Source organism: Chlamydomonas reinhardtii, chromosome 10 (genome assembly GCF_000002595.2).
Source record: "Chlamydomonas reinhardtii strain CC-503 cw92 mt+ chromosome 10, whole genome shotgun sequence".
Classification (NCBI taxonomy): domain Eukaryota; kingdom Viridiplantae; phylum Chlorophyta; class Chlorophyceae; order Chlamydomonadales; family Chlamydomonadaceae; genus Chlamydomonas; species Chlamydomonas reinhardtii.
The window spans coordinates 3,979,120-4,006,428 of record NC_057013.1 but is presented as its reverse complement, the minus strand read 5'-3'; the positions used below and the strand labels follow the sequence as shown (position 1 = coordinate 4,006,428).

At 62.3% G+C, this 27,309-nt stretch overlaps 7 protein-coding genes across 7 annotated transcripts; 1 reads left to right on the top strand and 6 right to left on the bottom strand.

Moving 5' to 3' along the window:
* Positions 1–493: 493 nt before the first annotated feature.
* Positions 494–2,864, bottom strand: CHLRE_10g449000v5 (uncharacterized protein). Its single transcript, XM_001698267.2, has 6 exons — positions 2,666–2,864; positions 2,487–2,566; positions 2,257–2,349; positions 1,956–2,096; positions 1,655–1,729; positions 494–1,481 (listed from the first exon to the last, which is right to left on the bottom strand). The coding sequence occupies exons 1-6, from the start codon at positions 2,724–2,726 to the stop codon at positions 999–1,001; spliced, it is 933 nt and encodes a 310-aa protein (XP_001698319.2). The 5' UTR covers positions 2,727–2,864; the 3' UTR covers positions 494–998.
* Positions 2,865–2,971: 107 nt separating this feature from the next.
* Positions 2,972–6,483, bottom strand: CHLRE_10g448977v5 (uncharacterized protein). The gene is made up of 7 exons (XM_043066931.1): positions 6,286–6,483; positions 5,670–5,774; positions 5,501–5,574; positions 5,225–5,307; positions 4,993–5,050; positions 4,756–4,821; positions 2,972–4,611 (listed from the first exon to the last, which is right to left on the bottom strand). Exons 1-7 carry the CDS (start codon positions 6,311–6,313, stop codon positions 4,348–4,350), a joined length of 678 nt encoding a protein of 225 aa, XP_042920328.1. The 5' UTR covers positions 6,314–6,483; the 3' UTR covers positions 2,972–4,347.
* Positions 6,484–6,981: 498 nt separating this feature from the next.
* CHLRE_10g448950v5 (uncharacterized protein) lies at positions 6,982–11,163 on the bottom strand. The gene is made up of 6 exons (XM_043066930.1): positions 10,630–11,163; positions 10,422–10,527; positions 10,129–10,281; positions 9,748–9,905; positions 9,190–9,489; positions 6,982–8,998 (listed from the first exon to the last, which is right to left on the bottom strand). The coding sequence occupies exons 1-6, from the start codon at positions 10,822–10,824 to the stop codon at positions 8,558–8,560; spliced, it is 1,353 nt and encodes a 450-aa protein (XP_042920327.1). The 5' UTR covers positions 10,825–11,163; the 3' UTR covers positions 6,982–8,557.
* A 110-nt stretch (positions 11,164–11,273) lies between these two features.
* On the top strand, positions 11,274–14,269 carry CHLRE_10g448900v5 (uncharacterized protein). Its single transcript, XM_043066929.1, has 4 exons — positions 11,274–11,535; positions 11,763–11,942; positions 12,057–12,286; positions 12,651–14,269. The coding sequence occupies exons 1-4, from the start codon at positions 11,415–11,417 to the stop codon at positions 13,653–13,655; spliced, it is 1,536 nt and encodes a 511-aa protein (XP_042920326.1). The 5' UTR covers positions 11,274–11,414; the 3' UTR covers positions 13,656–14,269.
* An 82-nt stretch (positions 14,270–14,351) lies between these two features.
* On the bottom strand, positions 14,352–20,243 carry CHLRE_10g448850v5 (uncharacterized protein). Its single transcript, XM_043066928.1, has 14 exons — positions 19,996–20,243; positions 19,674–19,792; positions 19,356–19,464; positions 18,983–19,174; positions 18,660–18,734; positions 18,221–18,443; positions 17,797–18,026; positions 17,451–17,584; positions 16,933–17,266; positions 16,550–16,701; positions 16,084–16,324; positions 15,610–15,732; positions 15,011–15,394; positions 14,352–14,714 (listed from the first exon to the last, which is right to left on the bottom strand). The coding sequence occupies exons 1-14, from the start codon at positions 20,161–20,163 to the stop codon at positions 14,523–14,525; spliced, it is 2,676 nt and encodes an 891-aa protein (XP_042920325.1). The 5' UTR covers positions 20,164–20,243; the 3' UTR covers positions 14,352–14,522.
* Positions 20,244–20,298: 55 nt separating this feature from the next.
* Positions 20,299–22,301, bottom strand: CHLRE_10g448800v5 (uncharacterized protein). The gene is made up of 6 exons (XM_001698264.2): positions 21,859–22,301; positions 21,673–21,726; positions 21,344–21,512; positions 21,145–21,194; positions 20,875–20,980; positions 20,299–20,769 (listed from the first exon to the last, which is right to left on the bottom strand). Exons 1-6 carry the CDS (start codon positions 22,044–22,046, stop codon positions 20,533–20,535), a joined length of 804 nt encoding a protein of 267 aa, XP_001698316.2. The 5' UTR covers positions 22,047–22,301; the 3' UTR covers positions 20,299–20,532.
* Positions 22,302–22,351: 50 nt separating this feature from the next.
* On the bottom strand, positions 22,352–27,243 carry CHLRE_10g448750v5 (uncharacterized protein). The gene is made up of 14 exons (XM_043066927.1): positions 26,517–27,243; positions 26,126–26,221; positions 25,744–25,909; positions 25,421–25,532; positions 25,178–25,239; positions 24,759–25,079; positions 24,419–24,562; positions 24,220–24,268; positions 23,974–24,116; positions 23,648–23,769; positions 23,345–23,378; positions 23,028–23,176; positions 22,809–22,833; positions 22,352–22,694 (listed from the first exon to the last, which is right to left on the bottom strand). Exons 1-14 carry the CDS (start codon positions 26,789–26,791, stop codon positions 22,584–22,586), a joined length of 1,809 nt encoding a protein of 602 aa, XP_042920324.1. The 5' UTR covers positions 26,792–27,243; the 3' UTR covers positions 22,352–22,583.
* Positions 27,244–27,309: the final 66 nt, after the last annotated feature.

The following is a 27,309-nucleotide window of genomic DNA, read 5'->3' as shown; positions in this document are numbered from 1 at the left end:
CAGCGCCGCGTGCTACAGCGCCCGAGCTGGCCACCTCCGCCTCCGCCTCCGCCTCCGCCTCCGCCTCCACCTCCGCCTCCACCTCCGCCTCCGCCTCCGCCTCCGCCTCCGCCTCCGCCTCCGCCTCCGCCTCCGCCTCCGCCTCCGCCTCCGCCTCCGCCTCCGCCTCCGCCTCCGCCTCCGCCTCCGCCTCCGCCTCCGCGCCATGCTGCCACCCAGCCACACGTGCCAGGGCTCGGGTGCATCATGCCGCTATTTCCCACAGCAATAGGCCGCGGCAGCAGCCATCGGCGGCAGTTGAACTCAGAGCTCCTGGTGCCGTTGCTCCGGCGGCGGGGTGCCTGAGAGGTAATGCGAGTTTTGAGGATGGGAAGTGTAAGAAAGCGAAAGCAGCAGCGAGGGCATAGACAAGCAAGAAAGGTCCCGGCAGGGCCAAGCAAGAGTGACAAGACGCGCGTGGACCCAGAAATGGACCGAGTGCGTGGAGGAAAGCCAACCTCAACTGTTACAGTAAGGCCAGCTGCCCAGTCCAAGCTACGCGCAACGTAAGGTCAACCCCATTGTCAGCGATTGATTCTGTTGACAGGATGTGGAACCCAAACCACTGACATCACCCTTTTCAATGTTAGAAAAGCACTGCATCATAACCCACACGGCCATCGAATTTAAACTTGACGACAGCACAACCTGCAACAGGCGCACGACACCACGGTCGACCCTCACACCCTGCGCCCTCCGCTCACAAGCCATGCTAGGGTTCACACTCCTGTTTGTGCTAAGAAGTGTTCTTCCCCAGGTCAAGCACCTTATGCTCACGTACTGTAGGCCTGGTAGATTCATTCCAAGGTCTAGGCTACCAAGATGGTCAAAAGAAAGGACAATCACGGAGAATCAATCGATGAATGCATGCCGGGTCGGGAAAATCAATACGGCCTACATCAATGCAAAAATACAAATGCTCGCTTAATACGCGGATTACATAGATTCGTTCCGCCATGCTAGTTCCGGGTACCTAATCGCATCTTACGGGGAGGAGGTGGCGCCCGCTTACGTGGCGGCGGCGGCTTCTTGGCCCTACCCCGCGGCGGCGGCGCATTGTCCCTGTCCGCGGTAGCACCCCCGCCCGGCCCCGTGCCTGGCTGGCCCTGGCCCTGGCCCTGGCCCTGGCCGGGCTTGGGTGCATCTCCACCTCCACTTGCAGGGGACGGGGATGGCTTGGGATCAGGGGTGCTGGGTGCGAGGCCGGGTGAGCCTGCGGACTGCAGCGGCTGCCCCTGCCCACCCGGCTGGGATCCACCCGGCTGCGGAGAGGGCGAGGCCGCCGGCGAGGCCTGGTGTTGCTCAGGCACAGGGGAAGGCTGTGGCTCCGGCTTTGCCTCCGGATGCTGCTGGTGCTCTGGCTGCTGCTGCACCGGCGCCGGCGCAGGTGAGGGGGGTGAGGTGCTTGGCTCCACGTATGGGCAGTCCGGCACGAGTGGATACTGCAGAGGGTTTCGGATGGAAGTTGGGTGCTGGGATGAGTGCCGATGCCAACGGGGCCGTTGCGATTCTTCGGCAACGTTAAGGTATGCGGGAGTGAAGCAGACAGGCAGATGCCTCCAGGAGGATACGGTTGAACAGGCGGCTCAGAGGTGACCAGTTCGGGCCCACTCACCCGCGTGTGCTCATCCAGTGGCGCCAGGCATGCCGAGTAGATGCGGATGTGCTTCTCCGGCACAACCCCAATGTCCTACATGGTTGTTAAGCCAGGGGGCACAGAGGTGTAGCATTTCTCACCCGTGTCATGTTACGTTGCGGGTTACGCAAAGCCCTAGCAGCACCCCGCTGGCATATCCATGGATAGGATCGGACCTTCTGCGGCCGCGTCCCACGGTCCACTCCCTCCTCTCAGCTAGCCACTGCTCCACGACCCTCGCCTCTAGCCCATAGACTGCGCCGGGACGGTATGCACGCACCTGACAGGCTACCGGCCCCAGTCCAATCATGTTGCCCACGGCCTTGTCAAACATGGCCCCGGTCTGCCAGAAGTGGTCCGCCATGGGCTCGACATCCCCCTGGTCCACACCGCCTACACAGGCCACCTGCCTGGTGCCGCTCTGCAGCGGCAGGGAGGTGTGCTGGGCGTCAGAGGACCCGTAATCTTGAGGTGGGATGCGTGACTGGAAGCTCAAGCGCAATCCACCCCACAAGCAAGTGGGGCCCCGGACTCCGCGAAGTGCGGAGCCCGTGCCTAAACTTCAGGTCATGCAGTCTCACCTGCTCAACGCATTGAAACTCTGCCGCAGGCACGGAGAAACCCGCTAGCTCCGCGCCTTGGATGAAAAATGTCGTCAAAGCCGTGGCCAGGGCCTGCGTGTGAGGCGCGTGCGGCTGGGTCAGTCTCCAGACCGCGCCAGCTGACTGTTCTCCCCCATCTGGTCCGCCGTAGGCTCTCAGACCCTGCGTGTATATAATCTTGCACTCAGGTCTTTCTTTCGCCGCCTCACCGAACACTGCTTATCCGGCACTCCCGGCGTGCCGAGCGTGCCATCGAGGTTGGTGAGCTCGACGCAAATATCACACCCGTCTGCAAGAAGTATAATGTAAGAATGCCGTAAGTGTGGGTGCTTCCATATAGTAACAAGATTTCGGCGCAATTGTCCCACACTGTGGCTTCCTCACTCACATACTGGACTAAGATATAGCAAGAGAGCTATGAGTGACCAAGCTGTAAACATATATTGCATCGATAGGAAGCAGCGTGCAAGAGACGACGAGTGTCAGAGGGTTGTGGCGTCGTCTGCCTAGATAACTTCAAGTGTTGCAAGGACATTAATGTGTAAGTATGCCCGAAGTTATGAGTGTGCGGGGCTTCCAAGCGTCAGGGGCAGCGGCGTTTCTGGTAGGTGCAACGGGCTCGCCATGGCGTTGCCAACCGCGGCGGTCGGTCCAGGCCCCCTTCCAACCCTCAAACGCCTCGTCTGATGCGCACAGCCTGCTATACTCATTTGTGTCCAGTTAGGTAAGTCTTGCCCTGTAAACCGTGCCAAACCCAAACTTCGGCGTACGCAACCAGGTTACAATGGCAGAACCCGCGTGCAGGACCCCACCGCATAACGCCTAGCCAGGCTTGGCACCAACTCACTACACGCAGATTTGCTGCCTGATGATGGGAGGGTTTATGTCACGCCGACACCTCCAGTGGGGTTGCAGCCAGTTTCTACTTGGGGCATGTGGTAGCATGCGGCGGACTGGGCGTGCCGGCATCCCTGATGTGAAGTCGCAACAAGTGTTCCGCGGTCACGGGAAAAGGGGCTGAGACCCTCCACAGTCTGGAGCCGAACAACCTCATCGCCCGGCTCCGTTGCCGTCACAGCGGCGCTGTCCGCCAACCGCTTCGAAGGCCTGCACCTTACACTGGCCTCCGGCTCAGCCAAAAATTTGCCGAGCTTTGAAATCAAAGTCACAAAAATTTGCCGAGCTTTGTCTGTGTAACCTGAGTGAACGTTACTACACATCACAGGATCCAGCGGCATATCTTGGATACACATGGCGCTATGTTGTGCTCTGGGGCTGCGCTCCAGTAGTTGCCCCCACGGTTGCCCCCATCCCTCCATCAACTAGGACTGACTAGGATCATCTCCATTGTAAAAAGCGCCGGCCACTCCCGCTATTCTGGGCAACACCAAATTCTGCATGAATTGCTGGGCCGGGTACGGCCTTGCTAGTTTGTCAGACACAAAGCGGTGTCAACACGTACCAACACAACACAGTTCCCCATCACATTCCACCGCGGCAGCAGGCACACCTAGGTCTTTAATTAATAAACATAACCCTTATGTACAGACTATGCACGTGCAAGCAAATTTGCAGCAAGCTTGCACCTACCGGCAGGAGGAAAGGGGTATGCCGATTGCAGAGAGAACACTACAGTGCAGGCGCCGCCGACTCCCGTGCGTGACATCCGCACAGATTGAGTGAATACTGTCGACGTGGCGTGCTATTGGTATGTTTGTGCATTGTGCTATCTTGCACTGTGCGACATTGGTCGCTAGCACTGCTGGAACTAACCACTCATACTGTCCCGTACCTTAACATGGATCTTGGCAGTGCTTCCTATGCCTGCTATAAGGGAAACTTGCCATACCGGTATGCCCTTCCCCGCTGCCCCCCCCCGCCCCCCCCCCCCCCACACGCACTATGTAGCAGCGTATGAATGCATGATGCTCTAATTCTGTTCATCTCCAGATGGGCGCCTTGGCCAAAGCCAATGCTGCTCCTTACTTGTCCAAGTCTGCCACCAAGCCTCTGCCATCACTCCATACCCATTGCTAGATAACAATAGTCCAAACACTAGTCATACGCAGGCTAGCGACTGTTGCTGCGGCGGTGACCCACCAGCCAGCGATGAAGCCGGATAGTCAGCCGCTGCTTATCACCCTGGCAATGCACGGGCCAGGGCGCCGGCGAAGGGGGTGGCGGCGGCGGTGAGCTGCTGTCAGGAGGCGCCTCGCCAGCTGGCGGCGGGGCGTCCTCGGGTGGCGGGGCGTCCTCGGGTGGCGATGCATCGGAGGGCGGCTCAGGCGACCGCTGGGGCCGCGGCGGCCGCTCACACGCCGTGATGGGCGGCAGCTGCAAAGTAGACAGGGCAGGCAGGGGCGAGCACCTCAGCTGTATGTATGTACAAATGGCGTTTGCTTATACCCCAGCCGTGATGTTCACTGCTCCTTGTGTGTTTAGGGGCGGGCGCGCACACAGCGGAGCCGCAGGCCGCACCTTGAGTACCGGGCCATCTTGGAAGCACTCCGACGCCAGCGCCACGCCCTTGCGGTTGTACGGGTGCTTAACATAATGGAGCACAGGCGGCGAGGAAGTATCCCGCGTCAGTACGCGATAAGCTCATCTAGTCCAACTGGAGCCTCCAACATACGGTACCCTCTATCAACGCCAACCCTGTGAGCCTAACAAGTAGCAACTGTACACGCGAAGAATCCGCCCGCCCCAACAACCTACATCAATGGGATACAGGCACGTGTTGATCTCGTTGATATCAAACGGTATGAAGTAGTAACTGTGGGTGAGTAGGAAAGAATCCGGGTGGCAACACACGTCAAGTACCGGTACTAAAGGTCGCATCCCTGGACGACGCATTGGGCCGCGCCGCCGCGGGGACGCATCAGCACTACACAGTATGCATCCTGCACGGCCCTACCTGCATTGACACACACAGACACACGCGGCTTACAAGTACACAGTGTCTGTATCGCCGTCGAACTTGAACATCATCTGGTCAGCGGTCTGTGGGTCCACTGTCTCACAGGCGTAGATCTGCAAGAATTGTGGTCGACAGGAGCTGTGTGGGTGACCGTGCGCCGCCCCTCGCCACTCCCAGCCTGTTTACACCGCAAGGTGCACGCCGAACCCTGCATGCTATCGATGAGGCCCCGACCAGGTGAGCTGCGACCGGCAAGCAGGCAACGGCTACCCTCCCGGCCCTCCCATCCAGCTAGCCCTTGCTTGCCTCAGTGGGCGTGAAGTTGGGCTTGCAGACAAAATTTGTGGCTTGAGGTATGGGTGGGCCTCCCTCCGAATCGTCTGCATCCGGTTGGTCGCAACGCAAGCCATGCAGTCATACCAGAGGATATTCTGAGGTGCACACGTGTCCGAGGCCGGGGGAGCCCAAGACTTACTGCGGAAGTGTTCATTAGCCAGCTCCGCAAGTAGCGTGCAGTTGTCGGCTGTGCTGCCCAGGTCACCAATTCCCTTCAGCACAGTGACACATACCTCGCACGCAGCTGCGTGAGAAGACACAGGCAACGAAAGGACGGGGGGAAACTTTATGTGGCAGTGCCGCGCGACCCCGGGGCGAGGGCCTGGACGACATGTGGCCTCGACTTCGCAGTGTGGAAGCTGGTCGTAAAGGGCCAAAACGGACGAGCCAGGTCACGTAACCTTTAGCCCGGTGTAGCATGATGCACAAGCCTTCACAACGGAGCCTTATTGATAACGGAAACTTAAACACTGCGTGTGCTGTCGACCGCGCTCGCCTCGTCAACCAACCGCCATGCTGCCTAACTGGTGCAATATTACAAAACTCCTTCAACTGCCCGGTGCTCTGTGAAACTTATGGTGCTTCGTTTATGTGCAGCACAACGCTTCCAACCAGCGGGCTGCGTGGGGCTGGAAACAGGTGAGGCTGTCGCTGTCTGCTATCGCCCGCGTAAAACGCGACCGCTGCGAATGCGCCTGCAAGCTACCGCTTAGTAGAACAGGAGCGTTTCCAGTCGCCAATATCGACCGCCTCACCGGCAGCTCGACGAGCGAGAAGCGCCATGGCAAGCGTCGCCACAGCCAGCCAAAGCTGCTGAATACTCATAGTCGCTATTTATATTACTCGACTTGATTTAGATAAACGGACTCTGTCAAGTATAGTCCGTGTTGACCTGGATACGCGACTAGGGCCGGTGACGACGAACTGGTACACAGACTACAGCAACATAAGAGTTGTACGGGCATTGAGCTTGTTGTGCTACCATAGACGCTACACTGAGGCCGCGTCCTGTTCCTGTTTCGGCGCCGGCTGCCCATCAGCCCGTCAGCGCCGTACCCACATTCCTGCTCAGGGTTTGCACGGGGTGCCGCACCCCGGGTGCTACCCCGATTTCCCTGACGTCCGTTGCCGAGTTGCCGCCAGCAACCAGCCCCCCTTCCGCAAGTACGTAACAGTATGAAGCCCCCGCCGGCACGCCACGGAAGCTGAAAACGTGTTGGGGCTAAGCGCCTGGCGTGGACCACCCGCGCGAAGCGATTGGTTCCTTGAGCGATTCTAGGTCGCAGTCTTGCACAAGCCATATCGTCCGCGGCCGCGCCTTTTTACGATAGCAAGCCGACCAAGCTGCAGCGGCCGCCATGGCCGCCGGCGGCGGCGGGGCCGGGCTGAGAGCCTGAACGGCGCTAGCAGGGCGTGGGGCTGAGGGTGCACGTGTCCATTGGCGGCGAGTGACGTGACTAGTTTGTTAGCTGCGGGTTAGCACGGACTGTGCACTCCACCCAACCGGCCACGTCCGGATTTGCGGGGATGCCAAAGGCCCCCAACATAGAGGCGTGTGCAATTTGCGTGTGCTTAGTAGGCGCCCGCGTCAAGGTGGCTGGGTTGATAACGACCCGGGAGGGGAGGGCTCAGCCCTTTTCCTGCCTCCCTAAGGCAGCCACCTCCTTGTTACGATAGCAACGTATGAACCTTTTTAACCGCCTGCAAGCTGAAGCAGAAGTCACGATTGACTAGTGCAGACAGCCTTGCTTCATTGCTTGCCTGAGTCGTAACATCAGGTCAATGATTCCGAGAAGCCCGCCCATCTATGCAGGCGGCGCGGGCGCGCGGCAGCATGCGATGCGCCGTGCAGCAGCACCTTGGGTAACACCTCAGGACAGTCAGGACTCCAAAGAGCCCAAGCGTGGCAGCATGACAGTTACATCAGCCTTACAGCCGTCGTCAGCGGACTATGAACCCGTAAACTCTTATCGTACATGTAACCATGAAAGTATGCAACTCATCAGCCCGCTTGGGCACGGATCGCGTGAACGACAACTTGCAGAACCAGCCATGATCACGGTTTCTTTCCCTCCGCAAAACCTGCAAAAACGCCTTGAGCGCATGGTGCGGACTGCGAACCCTACAACTCTTAGCAGCCACCTCACATAACCATGACACGCGGCCAGCCGGTAAGAAACAAGCTGGAGTTCTGCAGTACCTATCCGGCCTTACATGCCAGGATGCAAACATAACGCTCCACTCAAACGCAAACAACGCGCGCCACATTGCGAACAAGGTGATGGCGCGTCGAACTTGGCTATGAGGTAGACCAAGAGCCCTAGTCCTCCTCCTACTGCTCCTCCTTCTTAAGTTCCGCCTAAGTTCGACAAGGGAAGGGAGGTTGAGCCCACAGCACATGGCCCATGCCATCCAGCCTGTGACCGAGCGCCACTAGGAAGCCTCACCTCCTAGATGTATCCGAGGTTGGTTGAAAAGATTTGGCGACGCCAACATACAGAGCAGCAAGGCCAACAGTATGCAGGTGCACACACACACACACACAACACGTACACCGTGGCGACTGTTCAAAACGGATGCTTAGCACCCGCACAAAAGCGTCAAGGGAAAAATGTTTTACACGCCCTGCCGGGCTACACCTGTCGCCTGCCCTGACCGCATTGCGAGCTAGTCGCTCGAAATATCCACACAATCTCGCCACTGCCGCATACCACAGCCAGCAGAGGCCGTTGTCCTTCCAAACACATCCACAGGCACCTGCTCACACCAATGCACGCTGCGCTCGGCGGCAGCAGGATCACGCCGCCCAACACCAGCCCCACAACGGCACCCAATGCCATGCGGGCTGCGACGCCCTCCATAGCGCTTGTTTGCGCCACCTTACTTCCACATGCTCGCATACAGCTACCCACCCAACGCTGCCACGCCCATACATAGACGTGACGGCTCTGGCCTCACCGGGCTTGCTGCTGCTGCTGCTGCTGCTGCTGCTGCTGCTGCTGCTGCTGCTGTGACTGCTGCTGCCGCTCATCCCCAGTCCTGCTCCTGGCTCCTAGGCGCCCACTCCAGGTCCGCGTCCACGTCCCACTCAAACTCGCAGCATAGCGACACGTGGTCACTGGCGTAGGCCGGCGATGGCAGCGCCGTGGGCCCGATCTCCTCCTCCGTCAGCATGCGCCAGCGCTGCAGCGGCCGCAGCGGGCCGCCGCCACTGAAGTAGATGTAATCGCTGATGCGCTTAGACTCGCCCTTGACGCGGAACTTCCACGTGCTGAACTCCGAAGACCGAGACGGCCCCGCCCCGGCGGCGGCTGCCGCGGCCGCACCGTTGGACCCGTTGGAGCCCGCGGCAGCAGGTGTGGGTAGCGGCGGCGGTGGGACGTCCATGTCGCTGCCGCTGCTGAGCGTGGCGTCGATGGGGCGCTGCTCCCACAGCGACATGAGCCCCAGTGGGTGCTCCCGGAACGCCTGCGCAGAGGCAAGCGGTGACCATGGCAAGGTGCCTGAGTCATGACCCCGTCCCGTACCAATACGCACGTCCTAGTCCACGGTGCGATGGAATCCAGACTGGCCCGCCCCACCACATCCAGGCAGGCGCCCCTCGCGGCAGTGCCACCTGACCGCTCCCGCAGAGTCCCTGCTTGCGGCCAGCCACTCACCGTACACGTCTTTGACCCCGGCAGTGTGTTGAAGTCGCCGGTCACCACCACAGGCACCCGGTGCTCCGCCGCCACCGCTGCCCCACCAGCCGCGTGGTGCCCGCTGCCACTGCCATTCCGGCCCGCCCCGTTGCTAGCGCTGCCGTTGCCACCGGCTTTGCTGCTGCCGCTGCCACCGTTGCCGCCAGCATGCGCGGCGCTTCCAGCGCCGCCGTTCCCACCGGCCGCCACGGATGCCTCCTGAGCCGCCTTCTCCAGGCGCTCTAGCGTGCCCGAGACGTTGCGCAACAGCTGCTTTGCCTGCAGGGCCAGGAGAAACCCCAAACGGTTAGCTATAACATAAGGCCCCCCTGACGCGTGCGACAGTCAGGAGCAAACCTCCCAGGCCAGCCCTCCACGACCACGCTCCCGACATCTTGCCTCGATGCGAGCCCCTCCACCACTTCCTTCCCCTCCTGCTGCCACTGCCTGCCCTCCTTCCCTGCCCATCCCTCCCTCCCCAACCCCCAATCTGCGCCAACCCAGCCCACCCCTCCAACCCCCCGCGGCTGGACCTGCCTGCTGGTAGCGCATGTCCTCGCACTCCGCCCCGTCCTTGGCTTTGAGGTGCGTGGTGACCACCAGCAGGTCGCGCCCAACCACCAGGTCATGAAGCAGGATCTGCAGGTAGCCCTGCGACTGCTCCCGGCCCGTGCTATCGTCCTGGAAGGAACGGCCTGCGGGCGGCCAGGCGGGCGGGCGCCACCGTGCGCGCGTGATTGCGGATGCGAGGTGACGTGTGGGCGTGCGATGGGGCCTACCGTAGGGCTGGTGTGTGTGGCCCGCGCGCGGCGCAGTTGTGCTGCATGTCAAGCCTCGATCACGGCCCTCACCCGCGCACAGCTACAAATAAGTGCCCTCCTCCCTCCTCACTGGCCAGTTGCCCGGCCCGGAGCTCACCCTCCACAGCGCCTGCACTGCAGGTGAAGCGGCCGCTGCGGTAGAAGACCGCCATGCCGTCCGGTGGGAATTCGTACTTGAGCGCAGGCGAGGCGTGCTTTTCCCGGAACGCGCCCTCGTACCCCAGCTCCTTCAGCACCTGGCTTAGGTCCTCTGTATGTGAGACACCAGCGGGCCAGGAAGATACAGGGTTACTGGGGTAGGCCCGCACTGACGCGCTGGTGGCTGTAGTTCTCGCATACTGCGGGGCGCACTGCGGTGGAGAGGCGCCCGGAGAAACCCTGGCAGCTCACCAAAATGGTTGAGCTCCTGAAGACAGATGATATCTGCGTTCGCCTCCATGATCTCCTGGATCAGCAGCGGCTTTCGGTACTCCCATTTGAGGTGGTCGGGGTGTACCTAGGGAACCGGGGACGTGTCGAGGAGTTGGGTTGGGATGGCGTGGCAACCGGGTGCAGCTTAACCTCGCACTAAGGGCCCCGCTTGAGTTACCATGCTCACCCTGCAGAAGTCTCCATTTTGCGCCAGTCCGTCCGCGAGCACGTTCCACTGGAGCACCCGGAAGTGCGCTCCCGGAGGTTGCCGAGGAGGATTAAGAATAACGGGTGTGCGCTTGATCTTGCTAGTGATACAGCTAGTGGATACAGCAGCGGACGCGCCAGGCCGTGCTTCCGAGGGTCCTCCCGTCGAGGCCATTGCCCTACAACGCACTACTCCTCGTCGAGCAGCGCTTCGAAGTGCCGGTAGCTGGACTAGTAAAGCTGATCTTCCCGCAGAAGATGACTGGCAGCCCCGTAAGTTCGAGCCAAGCAAAAAGGTCATCCCTATGCGCGTGCAGCGCCTTCGGTCGCGGCCGGTCCTATTAATGCGCTAATATCAAGCGACCTCCACCGGACCATGCCGGTCGGGGTTCATCCACGAGGCGAGAGCTTGCTTTCCAGAGTAAACTTAAAACACTGCAATGCCAATAGCGTTCACGGACAGCGCAGGTGCTAGCATACAAGGTGCTTGTATAATTGCGTCATCATACAGCAGAAAAATCCAAGGAAGTATAATTTGCGATCGCGGGATTGAAGTGCTGCCTGCAGACCCGCTGGAGACGACTCGACGGCTGGAACATATAATAATGTGTAGATTGTAAGGCACTAAGGCACAACCACTACCTTGAGCCGTGCTTGTGCGACTGTTCCGAAGGATGCGCGCCATGTATGCCAATTTCGAGCTCTGTAGCGCCGTGTGAGACGCCTTCTCAAATGACGGCAGTGTTAGCTGCTTTTCATAGTATCATGGCAGCTAGTAGCTATTTCAAGGGGAAACGGACGACGCGCTCGGGGGCGGAGCTTCCGGTCAGCTCATGCGTCGCGCGGTTGCTGGTTCTGGCGCTGGCGCTGGCGCTGCCATATGCAGGTAAGGCGAGCTCAGACACATTCATACCTCCGCTGCAGGTGCCGCTCGTCAAGACGGCGGAACTTTGTTAGAAACAGCCGTGCGGGCGCGCGGGGTCGCCACGGGCAGTGGGGGACGGGGTGTGTGCCCAGTTGCCCGGCCTGTTGAGGAACGCGTGTATTGTGGAACGGGATTGCGGAAGATGGTCACCACGCTGGTATCCCCTGTCCATCCGCTACTTCATGCAGGAGCGCAGCTGGTCACCCCCTCGTTGGGCAACGGCACGTCACCGCCAGGCCGCACAGTGCAGATGCTCTGCAACATCAACGGGCGCAGCTCCTTCGTCATCAACATCTACGGGTCGTACGACAGCCGCATAGTGAACAGTCTGGGGGTAACATGCTCGGACGGCAACTTCTTCGACGCCGGTAAGGCCCCGGAAGCGGAAGAGTGAGATCGTGGGAAGCCGCCGGGCTGTCTGCTGCCAGGCTCCTGTGCGACATGCGCACCAGTCACCGCCTTATGTTGCCGGCGCTTTGCAGGTGAACCTTTCGGTGATTTCACGTTCAGTGTGACAGACACGCGTGGCTTTTACAGCGCGCGGTCTGAAAAGGGCTTTGCCGAGCCTGTGCGGCTGGGCTTCCGGAACAGCACCGGGGTCTGGTACAACGGGCCAACTGGCAAGCCCATTGGAGCGCCGTCGGGCGCAGCTGCAAGAACATACGACACTCCTGCTTGCAAGAACCCTGGCCAGGTCATCGCCGGTTTCACGGTGAGTTGGTATGGGAGGCCAGACTCGACACCGCTGCTGCTGTTAGACTGCCTGCCTGTCAGCATGTCGCCTGTTGTTGCCAACTAGTACCGTACTTGTACTCATCAAAGGCGTTTCCAGAGCAAAGAGTTACGTTTAGGGAATGCCAGGCGTTGCGTGCTTTGCTCCTCTCATGTCTCGCGTTCTCCCCATCACAACCTGCCCTCTGCCCTGGAGCGTCCTGATTGCTGCTGGCTTCGAGTCTCTACCGCGTTAGTGTATGCATGTTAGTGAGGCGTGACAGCAGCATGCCGCCTGGGTGCTCCTTGCTCCTGGGCGTAAGGCACGAGCATGCAAATGATTCATCCGCTTTTCCTTCGCACAGGTTGTTTCGGGCCAACCAGTGTCTGTGCCTCAGTTCCTGAACGCCATAATTCGGATAGACGTGGTCTGCATTAACACCGCCGGGCTTTCGCCAACAGTGCCCCTATCACCACCGCCCCCGCCCGATCTGGGACCGCCCGATCTGCCGCCGCCGCCTCCACCGCCGCCCCCACCGCCGCGGCCCGAGGTGCCGAGCCCGCCTGTAGAGGGTCCATCTCCGCCACCACCACCCCCGCCTCCACCGCCGCCGCCTGAGCCGCCGCCACCCAGCCCGCCGCCTCGTCCGCCGCCTCCCAACCCTCGGCCGCCGCCCAACCCTCGTCCCTCGCCACCCCCAAAACCTCCGGGTCCTTCGCCGCCGCCGCCGCGCCCGCCGCCGCGCAATCCACGTGAGCCGCGTGCGCCACCGCCCGACAAGCCGCCCCCCAAGGCGCCACGTGAGCCGCGGATGCCCCCTCCTGACAAACCGCCTCCATTGTTGCCCAATGAGCCAAGCCTGCCACCTGGAACCAGACGCAGCCCGCCGCTGCGCCCGCCACCACCGCTGCGCCCGCCTCCTCCTATGCAGCCCCCGTCGCCCCCTCTGGCGCCGGTCTCGCCGCCTCCGCAGTCGCCGTCGCCGCCGCCGCCCTCGCCGCCGCCTGCGCTGGAGCCCGCCTCCGCGCCTCCGCTTGCCAGCTCCTCACCACCGGCAGCCTCTCCCCAGCCTTCCCCGGAGCCCTCCCCGGAGCCCTCGCGCGAGCCTTCGCCGGACCCCTCGCCGGCGAACTCTCCCTCGCCCACCGCATCTCCGCCACTCGGAAGCAGCTCCCCTTCCGCGGCACGCTCTCCAGAGCCGCAGCCATCTCCGCAGCTTGAGCCTGCGCCTGCTGTGACAGGTCCGCCGCCGGTCAAGTCAAGCAAGAAGCTGCCGCCGCCTACCCGCGCACACCCGCCGCCGCGTAAGCGCTTCAACCGGCCGCCAAACATGATCAACATTGGCAAGGGCCGGCGGCGGTCTGAGTAGAAGCCGGTGTGTAGCATGGAGTGAAGCACAGCGCTGCTGGAGAATGTGCTCACCGTGTGCAAATGACTGTGGGGCTCGCACTCTCTGCGGTGTGAAACCAGGCCACGTGCGCATTCCGCGTGATTTCATTTCTGCGAGCTTGATTGTTGATGCGCATTATTCACATCCGCAGCGTAGTTCGTGTCAGAAACGAAGTCAGTGGCTACGATGACTGCGGCAGTAATGGACTAATGGTTGGGCAGACCCAGCAGAGGCCAGTGTGGAAAGAGACAAAACGACATAGGCATTCATCATTCTTGGATTACGGTGCTATAATCTGCTCAGCGTGCTGCGTGCGCATTCATTGATGCGGCGTGCTAGACGGAATGGTGTTATGGTGGACTGGTGGTAGGCCGGACTGCGCAGGGGAGGAAATGCTGCTGGCCCGTGCGTGGACATGCCCGGTGTGCCTCAGGGGTTCGCCTGGTGTGCCTCGAGCGAGATTGACGGGTGCCGGGACGTGACGTTGCCTCTTGGAGAGAAGGCAGCAAGTGACCTCTAGGCGCTAGCGACATTCTAGCTGGCAAAACTTGAAACGCCCGGTGGCCTTGTGCTTTCTGTAAGGGTAGCATAGATCCGAGTCCGCACCGGTACCCGCTGCTGAGTGTTTAGCAGTTGAGCTGGCACATCCGATAGACGCCTCAAGCCTGGCGACCTCCACCCAGCACATTACAACATCCCGCGATACCAGCGGGCCCTTCTTCCACCAGTCCAGTGCGGGCAATGCCTAAACCATCCTCGCCCAGCGTTCGCCTCACGACATTCCCTGCTCCTCGTCTCCTCAGCCCACCACCCGCAACTCGTGCCTTCCACATCTCCCCGAGTCCCTCAGTTCTGAAGGCTGCGCAGCTGGAAGCCGGTGCCCGAGGACACAGCCAGGCTGAAACGACCGGTGCGACCAGGGCCGTAGGTGCAGGGCATGATGACGTAGTGGCAGCCGCCGTTCAGCTCGTACTCGGCGGTGGTGTCGGGCTGCGGCACGAACGTCGACTCCGCCACCACGGCGCGGCGGGGGTCGCCCTGCGGGACAGAAAGCAAGGCAGCAGGCGTCCTTAGACACAGCGTAGACGGAGGAGAGGCCAAAAACCCGGCTGGCTTTCATTCCAGGCCAGGCTTTGGTAGGCAGGCACTAGAACCCACTTTGGCGGTTACCCCGCGCACATGTCCGCCCCACATCGGGACTGCTTAGCCCTGCATCAGTAATTGACGTGCTTGAAAGTACCCACCAGTCCGGCATTACCCACAACATGCCCCCACAGCCCCCTCCGCCCCCACCGGCTGCCCACCCCCCACCCCCCGCCGCCACCAGCACCCACCTTTATCTCCCCGTCCTGCCCCGCCGCCCGCAGTATGTACAGCCCCAGCATGTCGTCCACGGGGTGCCGCGCCCGCTTGCCGGGGGCGCGCGCCAGCGTGATGCACACGCGGCCAAAGTTGGACAGCACGATGTGGAACTTGGGGTTGCGCCGCCACAGCGGGTTGACGTTGCAGCCGCCCGCCGTCTCCGTCGTCCACTCGCCGGCCAGCTGCACGGTCTGCATCTCCGGCAGCGGCACCAGCTCGAGCGGCACGGCGCTCATGAGGCGCAGCTCGTAGGGCGCCTCCACCCCCGGCGCGGCCAGGCTGGGCACCAGCAGGTAGGGCGTCTCGGGCTCCAGCGTCACAGCCAGCACCGCCTCCTCATTGCTGGGCGCGCCGCCCTGAGCGAGCGCGGGAAAGGAAGAAAGGAGCAGGGTTGGAAGCGGAGGGTGAGGCATGGAGGCGGTGGTGCGACACGCGCTTGAGGCGGTGGTTTGGGGCAGGTGGAAGGCGTGGGCGTGTGTGTGTTTGTGTTTGTTTGTGTGTGTGCGTGTGTGTGTGTTTGTTTGTGTGTGTGCTGTCTGTGTATGGGTGGCCGCGTCATGGGCGCACACACCTGCAGACTGGCGGCGGCCACAACCTCCGAGTCGCGGGCGGAGGCGCGCCGCCCGGGCCCCTCCGGCCCCTTCTCCGGCGTCACCAGCGCCAGGTCCAGATCCAGCGCCGGGTCACGAGACGCCTGTGATCAGTGATTGCGTGTGTTAGTACACGGGGCACGTGAAGGCGGCAGGACAAGCGGCCAGACCCAGGGCAGGTCCCATACCGGCATGTCTGGCCCCGCAGGCCCACATCCGGTACCAACTCAAACTGGGGTAGCTCCAAGACTGCAATGGACACCAGCCTGCCATGCAACCTGGCATCGACGTGCTTGAAAAAACGCAACACAAGCGAACATGACGCTGTAGAGCCAAAGGCAAACAATGAAATGGGTCACTAGCGCACCACTGTCAGGGCGCACGAGAGAGACATGCCCAGGACAAGCACACGTTCCCCCCTTGTGCTTTCCCAACGCTTACGGTTGCGCTCTCACCTTGATGATGGCGTACTTGAGGTCAAGCCGCGTGAGCGAGGCCACCACCTGCGCCTTGTGGGAGGCGCTGATCATGTACTGCGGGTTGCTGCCCCACGCCGCGCTGCCGCGCCCGCCCCCCGCCAGGAAGCCCGACCAGTGGCCGCCCACCACCAGGCACAGCGGCGCAGGCAGCTGCTCCACCTCAAGCGGCGAGGACGACAGCGTGCGCAGCACAAACGCGCCCTCCTCGCCGGCGCGACTGCAGCAACCAAGGGCGGAACAGCGTGGCCACGAAGGGTTGCAGCAGCTCAGTACAAAGCTCGGTCTGAATTGTAGAGCTGCTGCCGGTGGTGGTGTGCACTGTGCAGCCATTGTGGGCCATCGCCATCGCGGCTCCAGCAGCACCGAATTGCCATTGCTACCACACAGTCCGACCCAGCCTGTTCCCAGGGCCCCGCCAGCCCCCCCCCCCGCCCGGCCTCACCCCGCGTGCGGCACCACCACGTATGCGAAGTCGGGGCTGGCCCTGAAGGTGGCGCACAGCTCGCGGCTGGTGCAAGGCGACAGGCTGGCCACCACCTCGCCCGCCCGCACCTCCCAGCGCCGGCCCAGGCTGTCCAGGGGCACCTTGAGGATCTGCAGGAGCGCCGGGAGGTGGAGCGCAGGACCGATTGCGGTGGTGGTGGTTTGGAAGGGGCTGAAAGGCGCCTCTGTATAGGCTGGTGTTTTAGCGGCGTAATGTACCGTAGATCTGCATCCAGTATTCATGTCCCTGCGGTACGCGCTCCCTCACCACCACTCTTCCCAGCCCCACCCCCAACACCATCACCACCAGAAGCACTCGCAGCACACGCGCCGCCGCCCCACCTGCAGCCCAATGGCTCGTTTGCGGTGGCGCTTGGGCACGTGGCACCTGTGCGCCACTGTGGGGTCCTGCTGCCCCAGGCACACCACCACCTCCGCCGCCTTCTTGACAGTCATGCGGAACTGCGGGTTGCAGCACCACGTGCTGCTCACCAGCTGCGCCGCCGCGCCGCCGTTGGTGGAGGAGGCCTCGCCGCCCGAGCGCTCCGCCGCGCTGCTGGCGGCGCCACCCCCGCCAAAGGTGGGCTCCGGCGGCGGCAGGTGGTATGGGCCGCCGGCGGAGGGCCCCTGCCAGCCGCAGTGCAGCGTGAGCTGGTGCCACGTGGGCGGAAACATCCTGTGGGTTGCGGTATGGACAGTAGTCGTGTGTGCCTGAGCCCAACGAACAGGAGTAGTGACCGGGGGGAGGAAGCGGAGTGACTGATTGTGGGCGCTGGTAAAAAAGGGCCGGCCGAAGGGGATGCACAGCGCGTGTAGCAGGGAGTGCAGGTGCCGGTGCCAAACCGCCGGCACGCCCGCACCTGCACACGTGCAGGCGGTTAAAGAATGCCACAAAGTCGTCGAAGGACATCCAGAAGGTGGCCTCGTCTTCCCAGCTGTCTGCGAAGGAGTCCAGCTTGCCCGCCATAGCGGGGTAGTCCCATTCCCCAGAGCCCTGCAGCGTTCGGTGGCGGGGCGGGACGGGGGGGCAAGCGACACCTCAGTGCCCAGCACCCAGATCACATGGTCATCTGCATCCCACTCCACACCGAGCCCGCCGTTTCACTTGCTTCCAGCCCCACAAAGAGAACACACGGCTCAGCCCGCCTGCGCCACCGCCATCCCCGCCGCTACCGACACGGTGCACCGCCGCGGCGCCGCACTCACCGTCGCCCAGGGCCCGGTCCATATCCCGCTGGGCCAGGGGCAGTGCAGCCGCACCAGCCGGATGTTGTCGTTCACGGCACGGGCCTCCAGCACGTTGTACGGCTGCCCGTACATTAATCCGTACGGCCCCTGCTGCTCGCCCTCCTCGCCCGAGCCCTCGAACCCCTCCGCAAACTCCTGCGCCAGCGCCTCCGAGGTGGTGGCCCCCTCCTCCGACTCGGGGATGACGTCTGCAATCGGGGCGAAATGCACAGGCCATGCGTCGTGCCTCACCACCCACACGGTGTGTCAAAGCATCGTGCCGTCGCCCGAGTCCTGTGCATGGCGCCGCAGCTGCGCATGCCCCTGCCACGCTCCCATGCGCCGCTCCAATGTATGCCCCACCGGGAGCTCACGGCATCCACAGTGTTTTCGCCCCGCTCACCTGGCCGGAAGCGCTGCCGCGCCGGCGCCGCGCGCTTGGCCACCGCGCCGATGATGGACTTGCTGCCCAGCCACGCCAGCAGGTCCGTCCACAGCCCGCCGTCCGCCGCCGCCGCCTGGCCCTCTGGCGTGTCTGTCTTGACCTTGAAGCCCACGCCGCCGGTCAGGTCCACCAGCGCCTCATGCACACTGCCGCCAGCCAGAGCATAGTAGCTGCCGTGCACCTGGGGGGTTACATTCATGATTAGTCAAGGAAATGGCAGACGGTAGCTCATCTTTCGGGGCGGTTAAATGTGTGTGTGTGTGAGCGTGCATGTGCGTAAGGGGTAAGATGTAAGGGACCGAGTGCCAATGGGATACACGCGAGGGGAAGGGCGTTGAGTAACCGGCCACACCCGAGCGCCTGGCCCCCTCCCACGCACTCCTGCGGCGGGCCTCACCTTGGCGTACGCCTTCTCCAGCAGGCTGGGCCACAGCTCGCCCACCACCGCACTGCAGGCAAACGCCAGCCGCTCCTGCAGGCACGTGTGTGCATGATAAGGGGTTGAGAAGGGATGCATGGCAAGGACCAATCACGGCACTGCCCGGCTACTGTTCAGCAGTCAGTCCCAGGCGCGCGTCCTGCCGGCATGCCTGCCAGTTCTTGCCCAGCAGCCTGCTCCTGGCCTGCGCCTCCCTCCCCTTTCCTCAATCGCACCCTCCCGGCCCCTTCCAGCCCCTCTCAGCCCCCTGCCCCTCTGACGCCCCCCAGCCTCCGCCTCACCTCGTCCGCCAGGCAGGGCAGGTAGTTGTCGACCACCACCGCCTGCCAGCAGCCGTGCTTGAAGAACTGGAACGTGTAGGCGCCCGACCCCGCCGAGTCGTCGCTCACGATCAGGTCAAGCAGCAGCTCGCCGCCGCGAGCCGCCGCCACCGCCGCCAGCGCGCCCAAGAACGGCCCGCTCTCCAGCACACCCTGCGTCGGCATGTCGCAGCACCCGTGCACCACGCTTACCGGCAAGCGCAACCCCTTCCCTCTTTGGGTCTCACTGGATTTGGAACTTAGGATGATGCCCCCGCCCCCGCCCCTCCCCGCAGCGTGGCGCCCGTAGGCCTGCTCTCTTTAGCAGCACCCATGTGCGTATCTGCACACCCACCTGCAGCAACCGCGGCGTTTTGCCGGTCGGGAAGTAGAGCGTCCCCGACACGCGGCGCCAGGTCACCTCCGGCGGGGCTGAGGCGGGCGGCTGGTTCGGGTCCGGGTACCTGCATCACCACACGCCTCGCTTACTGTGCCACGTCTCACCCCCTCCAAACGCGATCAGCGAGACAGCTGCCAAGCTGTCCTGGCGGCCTTTGCTGCTGACTCAGGTGCTGAATCGTGGGACCAGTCCGCCAGCCCGCATGCGCTCGCCTCCAGCCCAGCACCTTCGCCTGCAACCCTTCCCCCCCTCAAACCCTTATGTCAGACTCACAGTGAGCTGACGCCCGGCAGGAAGTCCGGGTCCGTCACCAGTCCGTCATCCCCGCTGAAGGCCGCCACCAGCTGCTCCTCAGTGCGCCCCGAGGCCAGGTTGGGAATGCGCAGCAGGCTCTGTGGGAAGGGGGGGAAGGAGAAGAAGGCATGAGATTATAGCTGTGGCGTGTGCTGTGCAGTCTCCGTGACACGCAAGGGCCCCTAGACAAGCCCTTGCGTGTCGCGGCTCCCCGCCCCGTCATCCTAACCCGCCACCCCACACCCAGGCCAACCCCAAGGGCCGTGTACGGTAGCTCGCGTGTCCCCTGGACCATGCTCGCCTCGATAGTGTTAACTGTCACGTCCTCTGGGGGAAGCGCCCGATCGCTGATGTACATCGGGCTCCGCAGGCGGTTCGCCACGGTCACGAGAGCGTCGGACCGGCCTCTCAAGCGAGGACCGCCCTGACTTGTCCCAGGGCGGCCTGGACTCCCAGGCCGATCACCCATGATGTCAAGCTGCGAGCGTGCTCTTGGTGGTTGCTACTCGCACGTGCTGCTGGCTTGCACCTCGCGGAATGCCGCGAAAGAATTCCCTCCTTGTCCCTCACTAATCGTGTGTTTGTTCGGCAGCTTGCAAGTAGAAGTTATATAGGATTACATGAATTGCAGCGTCCCGATAACGTGCTCCGTAAGTGGTGCAACTTCGAAGACCCCGGCCGACAAACAGCAACTTTGAGTGCGCTCTCTAAAAATGTGCAATTGAATATTGAGTATATGTGTATTTCCAATGTACAGCAAAATTCCAAACGCCTGCATCCATGTTGCCAGCCGCGTGCCGATGGCACTCCCGCCAGTCTCCCGCCGCACTTTCCACATTCACGCCCCCGTCCCCGCTGCCGCAGCTTCGGCGGCCGGTACTGCAGTACGCTTCCCTCTTGTCCCGTCCGCAACAGCAGCCTTTAGCGAGTTGAGCTTATCGGCATCCACCAGTGCGCGGATTGACACCGTCCCAGAGCTGCCGTAGTCCTCCGCTAGCCGCATGCAAGCGTGCATGTCGAGGCACGAGTATATCGTCCCCAGCTCGTCATACGATGCCTCCACCACTACCTCCACCTGTGCAAGGTTAGGACGCAGGCACTCACATGCTAAGTACCTGTGTCTCCAACATGGGGCAACAGATGGGCCAAAGCCTGCTCGTGTCATGGCACACCGCCTCACCTGCGCCTTGGCAAAGACACGCGGCGCCAGCTTCAAGCACTCCTGTGCCGCGCCGCCGTACGCCCGGACCAGCCCGCCGGCGCCCAGCTTTACGCCCCCGAAGAAACTGCGCAAATTGCGCAACAGAGGTATCAAAAGAGGGAACAGCATCATGGGACCCGTTCTGCAGGCGCGAAGTCGCTACTGCTTGGTGCGCCGGTGTGCGCACATGCCTCTGTCTGTGTGGAGTCCCCTGTGCGCCCATGCCAGCATGTGCTCACAGGGACTCACCGCGTCACCAGCACCGCCACTCGGTCAAGCCCCTCGCCATCAATTGCGGTCTGCGGAGGCCAACATGGCGCCATGCGTAACATTCTCATTCGGTGCCTGAGGAGGACGCTGGTGCCCTCCCGAGCGCGCGCCATCCTCCACAGCCCTGTGCGGTGCTGCCGCAAGCGCCCCCGCATGACTGCCCTCCTCCCTGCCGTACCTGGATGGGCTTCCCCGCTGTGCCGCCTGGCTCGCCATCATCGCTGGAGCGGAACTCGTCGCCTATCCGGTAGGCGAAGCAGTTGTGGGAGGCACTGGGGTCTGACGCCCCCTTGATCAGGTCCATCGCCTCGGCAGGCGAGCTGACCGGCCAGGCATGAACGATGAACCTGCGGGGGAAGATAAGACCAGGCGTAAGGCATTAGATTTCATGGCCTGCAGTTGATGTGGGCCAGGCGCATGTCGGCCTTGTTAGTACTGACGATCCCGCAGGTGCAACTGCACGAAACGGCGCAGCGCGGGGGCACTAGCTGCACGCGCGGCACTTGCTTTGATTTCTTCACCTCGCTCTCGTACAGCACATAGCTTTGCAGCGTCCAGTACCTGCAGATGCGACGGCAGGCAAAGGTGCAGAGGTGCGGCGAGGCTGTAGTGGGTGCGGAGGCGGTGTTGCTGACATGGGCAGGACGTCACTTATCATGACACCGCAAGCGTAAGCTGGCTGTCGCGGCTTACCCACTCTCGGTCTCCGCTTCAGACCCAGCGCCCGCGCGAGTAGCGACGCCTCTTGCGGGGCAGCCGGCGCCCCCTACACGCGGCGCGGCCTGAGTGTGCCCCGCCTTAACCTGTGCGCCGACAAAGCGTGCGGCTCGACAGCTGTGCAACCCGCCGAGCAGGGCACTTCGTGACGTCGCTAAGTGCATAGAGTAGCTTATCAAATCACCGCGTGGGCCTGCTTGGTGTTTAATAAGGGTTGCGGGACACGGCATGGAATACCAGCTCGTGCCTGTGATCCAAGCCAACCCAAATTGGCTATAGATTATTACAGTTTGTGCTACAAAAGAATTTACATAGCGCAGAGCCCTCTGAAATGCACAGTTTTATTTACGGGCCGAGTCACACATAGCTGCAGCCGACACTCAGATATGGATTGAGAGGAGCAGCTATGAGAATTAAAGGAGTTGACCACACCGGCTTCGGCGAGTTTAGGGCCAACTCGGTCGCGTGTCATGGCCACCTGGGCCAGGACCTCGGCCCCCGCCTACCATGAGCCGCTCTTTCCCGTCTGATCCTGTCGCATCCTATTCTCTCGTCGCGCGGAAACCTCGCGTTATCGTCCATACATTGCAGTGATTCACCTTCACTCGGCAAACAAGATTACTGGCATCGTCTACCTGCTCTCACCGCTCATTCGCAGTCATGCCGCCGCCCGGCACCCCACATACGGTACGCGCGATGCATCATTCCAGGCCATGCCCTGTTCGCTTCATGTGTGCAAGCAGGTCCTTCACGCACTCGTCCATCCCCGTCACCAGCTCGCGGTACGTCAATAATGCCGCACGGGCATAAACCTACAATGCGCGCGCAAGCGCACAAGTCAGAGCACACGTTACTGATGGAGTTGGTAACGCCGCAGGGCGCAGACGCTACCCACATCAAGCCAGGGCTAGCTGCCGAAGGCTCACCTGGCGCGGCAGGTGGGCGTTGTATCTGCAATCAGGTTTAAACAAGAAACTACCGTCAATGCCGCGACATGACGCAGGCCTACTCGTTTCAGAGAGGAGAGCACACGACAGGCCACAGCACGGGCAAGATGCGGAACCAGCGCGGCGACCCGCCTTCACCGAAGAAACACCGCATCGCAGCTAGCACAGCCACCCTCATGCAAAATGCCCTCGCCTCACCTAGCAGCTATCGCCTGGTTGGCCTGCACGGCCGCTTGCACCGCGGCGGGGTCGTCTCGGGCCGTTGCGCGTGCCTCCGCCAGCACACTCAGCAGGTCGTCTGGGTTGGTGGGGTCTGTCCAGAACTCCAGGTGATGCACTCCGGGCACCTGGTTGCAAATGCGAAGAACATTTGGACATGGGAGTTAAAAGCATACATTTAGTTGCAAGCGCATGCCATCTTGAGCATTCGTCCGAAGGAGAAAGCCAGTGCACGGGAGGTTAGTCAACACCAAGCCCTGGGGAAGACGCCAGGAGGTCCTTTCAGGCTAGCGCACCTGCAACCGGCTGTAGTACTCAATATAGGGACTCCTGCAGCAGCAGCGGGAGGTGCAGTACAACGGTCCTTGCTCGCTGAATGCGGTCGCAGGTGCTGCAAAGGTTCCCTCCCCCTCCGCACACCAAGCCCAGGTCGCCATCCCAAGCCCAGCGTGCTGCCCCACACAGCACGCACGCCTGCACACCCACTGCAGTGACCAGCCCACCCCGCATGCAAACCAACCAACCAGCCAGCCAACCAAGCAGCCCTCCCACCCGCCCGCCAGCCAGCCAGCCTGTCTGCCAGCCCGCGCTCTGCCCACCTGCTCTTGAGCAGCACCGAGTCCAGCCCCATGAGCAGCCCCAGGCGGGAGGACGCCGACACGCCATCCATGGACAGCAGCCAGCGGTAGCGAGCGTGCTCGGGGATGGGCACCGAGGGCGCCTGTGGCAGGCGTGCAGTGCGTGCGTGTCGCAGGCCTCACAGCCAATGTAAGTGTTGCACGGCTTGCACCGTACGGTACTGCGGCAGCTGGCATGGCTAAGCGCATTACGAAGCGAGCGAACCACGGAACCAGTCGTCACCATGAGCCATGAGCGGACAAGGAAAGGATGTGCGACTTTTGCCCCTCAGCTTGAACCCACGCACCGTGGCCTTCCGCGATAGCTGGCGCAGTCGCACATCCAGTTCGTCAGGGTACTGTGCCGCCAGCTGGCCCACATACGGCCGCACGTTGAGCGGCGAGTGGGAGGTCTTGTACTTCTCCCGGAAAGCCGAGCCGCTGAAAAGGGCTGTGGCGGAGGCAGGTGGCGTGCAAACACACGGTGTAAACACTGCTGGGTGACCATGTGCTGAACCAACTTCCCCATTCCGTGCCTGCTCCCATTCGCTCACCCTTGTCCGTCTTGTTGTGCCACGGGAAGAAGCTGAGGCTCTGTGCGCTCTGTGCAAAGGCAGTGGAAGCGGAGCGCAATGGGGCGGAAGTAAGTGTACAGGGTGCACCGCCTGCACTAGCCCTACACAGCCGGCATCCTCACACACAAATCGCAGGCCGCCTGCTACTACTTAAGGCTCATTATTTGTACGTACGTACGTAGTGCATAACCGGCAGCAGCAGGTCCATTTCCTCGTCGTTGCCGGTCGGCTTCCTGTGCCTGGACTTGACGCCTTCATCAATGTCCATGTCGGCTGCCGGCGCTGCTGATGCCGGCGGCATGCGCGCCACGAACCTGCGCACCTGCAGGTGTTCCAAGGCATGGCGGTGGCCGCACAGTGATACAGCCTTTCTTGGGGGGCTCGCCAACACAGCTAGCCTGGGTTGGGATGAGCACACATCGCGAAGGGAGGCGCATCGATGCCGGCACCATTCCAGACCAGCACTTGCGGCGCCGTGTGATGCGCCGGGTCAGGCAGCAGCACTTGCAATGGCTTACCAACTCCCGCAGAGGGTCCTCTGAGCCCCGAGCCTCCTCCCAAGCCGCACTCTCCACGGCCGTTCCAGCCTGCACTTCCAGCAGCGGCAGCGCCATGCTGCTGCTGCTGCTGCCCGCCGCCGTGTGGGCAGCACCGCCGCGCTCAGCTGGGTGCGCCAGTGCCGCCACCTGCTCCTTCACACGTGACGGCAACTGCATGGGCTGCAGCAACCCGCCGCCCGGCAGCCGACCCAGGGACCCAGCCGCCGCTGTGACGCCTTCACCGCCGTCGGAGGCAGCAGCAGCAGCGGAGGCCTGCCACCATGGCTCATCCCACTTTTTCTGCAGGGGGTGAAGCACGTGGGCAGTTCGTGTCGCACAGCAGACAGCAGCACACAATGGTGTTACCAAGCAGTGTTACCGTGTCACGTTTGGCTCACCAGGAGTGACAGGAGAGGGGCCCGCGCGCGACGGCCGTAGTGCTGGTCGCTTGCGGAGTTGTCTGCGGGCGCGCATGCAGTGGGATGCGTGTGCGTTGGTCAGGGCACGCACCTGCCGAGCCCGCACATCGCCCTCGGCACGCACACGGATCATGGCAACCCGCTGACACCAGCACCCCAGGGAGCGACAGGCCTGCGGCAGCAGGCCCCGCCCCCGCCCCGCCCACTCACCCATCCACCCACCTGCCACGTTCAGCACAAACACCATGTCAGGCAGGCCGTACGCCGCCGCCGCCGACGTGTTGGCGCGCGCCGCGTCCAACAGCTGCTTGATGCCCAGCCACAGCGACGACATCTGCATGTACGGCATGTATGTGAGTAAAGAGCACAAGGAAAAACAATACGCGCAGTGTATGTGTGTGTGCGTAGTCGCGTCAGGTCAGCAGGCCGCACCCCGGCTTTGCCAAGCAAACTGGTGTAGCCTGTGTATACTGGTACCCAGCACGGCAGTTCCTGGCATCTGCGGATCCGCGTCTCCCGTGTGGCTTGCCCCGCAACCTATTCACCTGGTAGTGGCAGTAGTGGGAGCAGCGTTGGGTGGCGCGCAGCAGCGGCCAGCGGCTGCCTGCGACTGCCGCCGGCTTTTTGCGCGCCGGCCCGACGTCTTCTCCCGGGTCCAGGAAGTACCACTGGTTGTTGCGGACCAGGACTGCGCGGATGTACACCAGGCTCCTGCAGCGCGTGGCGGCAGCGCAGGCGAAGACACAAGACAAGCTGTAGAGCATCTGTGCTGAATGTGTCTGAAGGAGCGGCGGCGCGCCAGCACAGCCTGCCGCAAAACAGGATCCCAGGACGGATCGCATCCAGGCAGACGCTGTCCAGCTCCCGTTGGCCCCTTCATAGTTACATGTGCCTATTTCCGCCCGCTGACAGGCGGCGGCTACCCACTTGGCGTGCAGCCGCACCACCTCCGCCGCCACGTCATCGCAGCTGACCGGCGAGGGCCGCCCCCGCCAGTAGCGCACCTCGGGCCCCAGCGCCGGCCTGGAGCAGCGGGTGACAGGTGCACGCAAGGACACGTGTGTGCTGTGCTAAGAGTGCCTGCCATGGTACCCATGATGACTCCATACAGCCAGGCTGCCCCAGCATGTTGCAAGCGACTTGGGTACTCTCCCTCCCTGGTGCTAGGCCTCAATTTGTTGTGATTGGAGATACCCCCCCATATATATATATATATATACACACACACACACACACACACACACACACACACACACACACACACACACACACACACACACACACACACAATTACACACACACGCGCACACACACTCACTCGAGCAAATCTTCCATGCTCTGCTCCGTCTCCCGCCAGTCGTACTCATCCAGCATCACCTGCTGTACCCCGCCGCCGCCGCTGCCATTGCCGGCACCCGGTCTCTTACTGCTAGCGCTTGCAACCTTCGTGCCGCCGCGTTTCCCACGGCCCTTCCGGCTGCTCTTCTGGATACTCCTGCCCCTGCCCCGTAGCTCTCCTGCTGCAGGCACCTTTGCTGCTACAGTGAGATGCCACTTATCCGGAGCTACTGTTTTTGTTGCGTGGGCAGCCATCCCTTGGCCCTTGTCTTGTCGCGCTACCCGGTCGCTTGCGCTGTGAGCGCCTCCCCAAGCGCCTTGCTGCTCCTTTTGCTCGACAGGGCCCTCCGCTGCACGCGCAGTGACGTGCACGTGCAAAACCAGAAGCGCCGTCAGCACGGCAAGGCATGCGGCTGGTTGTGTCGCCATTGAGCTTAGCTCCTCAGCCCACTTGCTGGCAGGCGAGGCGCGTGTTCAGGAGTGGCCGTGCTGCGCTCCAGCTGCCCCAGTCCAGCCCAACGCTCAGCTGTCCGCGACGGCACAAAATTCAAGCTAGCATCATGTCCAAAGTTATAGCATGTCTGGAGAGGACGACGCGGCTGAGAACAACAAGCGGGAGTGCACATTGCCCGCGCAACACCTCGACTCTCAAAGCTGCATAGTTGCGTTGGTAAGTGGGAGTGGGCTTGTCTTTCACAAAGTATCGCGTGAAGTCCTGTGCGCACAACATGAACTATTTCAAGTAGAAAGTGGAGTCAGCGATTGAAGTCCCT

Bases quoted from the DNA above. Each gene is read 5' to 3' on its own strand.
- CHLRE_10g449000v5 (XM_001698267.2), bottom strand. From the start codon at position 2,726: ATGCAATATATGTTTACAGCTTGGTCACTCATAGCTCTCTTGCTATAT. The intron at 2,350-2,486 runs GTGAGGCGGCGA...CCTCACACGCAG, and splicing joins TGCCGGATAAGCAGTGTTCG to GCCCTGGCCACGGCTTTGAC. The intron at 2,097-2,256 runs GTGAGACTGCAT...CTGCCGCTGCAG, and splicing joins AGTTTCAATGCGTTGAGCAG to AGCGGCACCAGGCAGGTGGC.
- CHLRE_10g448977v5 (XM_043066931.1), bottom strand. From the start codon at position 6,313: ATGGCGCTTCTCGCTCGTCGAGCTGCCG. The intron at 5,308-5,500 runs GCAAGCAAGGGC...CAATTCTTGCAG, and splicing joins CCAACTTCACGCCCACTGAG to ATCTACGCCTGTGAGACAGT. The intron at 4,612-4,755 runs GTGCGGCCTGCG...TCTACTTTGCAG, and splicing joins AAGATGGCCCGGTACTCAAG to CTGCCGCCCATCACGGCGTG.
- CHLRE_10g448950v5 (XM_043066930.1), bottom strand. From the start codon at position 10,824: ATGGCCTCGACGGGAGGACCCTCGGAAGCACGGCCTGGCGCGTCCGCT. The intron at 10,282-10,421 runs GTGAGCTGCCAG...TCTCACATACAG, and splicing joins TCAGGAGCTCAACCATTTTG to AGGACCTAAGCCAGGTGCTG. The intron at 9,490-9,747 runs GCAGGTCCAGCC...CTGGCCCTGCAG, and splicing joins AGGACATGCGCTACCAGCAG to GCAAAGCAGCTGTTGCGCAA.
- CHLRE_10g448900v5 (XM_043066929.1), top strand. From the start codon at position 11,415: ATGGCAGCTAGTAGCTATTTCAAGGGGAAACGGACGACGCGCTCGGGG. The intron at 11,536-11,762 runs GTAAGGCGAGCT...TACTTCATGCAG, and splicing joins GCTGGCGCTGCCATATGCAG to GAGCGCAGCTGGTCACCCCC. The intron at 11,943-12,056 runs GTAAGGCCCCGG...GGCGCTTTGCAG, and splicing joins CGGCAACTTCTTCGACGCCG to GTGAACCTTTCGGTGATTTC.
- CHLRE_10g448850v5 (XM_043066928.1), bottom strand. From the start codon at position 20,163: ATGGGTGATCGGCCTGGGAGTCCAGGCCGCCCTGGGACAAGTCAGGGC. The intron at 19,793-19,995 runs GCGAGCATGGTC...CCCTTCCCACAG, and splicing joins TGACAGTTAACACTATCGAG to AGCCTGCTGCGCATTCCCAA. The intron at 17,267-17,450 runs GTGCGGGCGTGC...CGCAACCCACAG, and splicing joins AACCGCCTGCACGTGTGCAG to GATGTTTCCGCCCACGTGGC.
- CHLRE_10g448800v5 (XM_001698264.2), bottom strand. From the start codon at position 22,046: ATGCACTTAGCGACGTCACGAAGTGCCCTGCTCGGCGGGTTGCACAGC. The intron at 21,195-21,343 runs GTACGGCAGGGA...TGGCCTCCGCAG, and splicing joins CAGCGGGGAAGCCCATCCAG to ACCGCAATTGATGGCGAGGG. The intron at 20,981-21,144 runs GTGAGTCCCTGT...CAATTTGCGCAG, and splicing joins GTGGCGGTGCTGGTGACGCG to TTTCTTCGGGGGCGTAAAGC.
- CHLRE_10g448750v5 (XM_043066927.1), bottom strand. From the start codon at position 26,791: ATGGCTGCCCACGCAACAAAAACAGTAGCTCCGGATAAGTGGCATCTC. The intron at 25,533-25,743 runs GTGAATAGGTTG...CCGTACATGCAG, and splicing joins CCCACTACTGCCACTACCAG to ATGTCGTCGCTGTGGCTGGG. The intron at 25,240-25,420 runs GTGGGTGGATGG...GCGCGCCCGCAG, and splicing joins GTTTGTGCTGAACGTGGCAG to ACAACTCCGCAAGCGACCAG.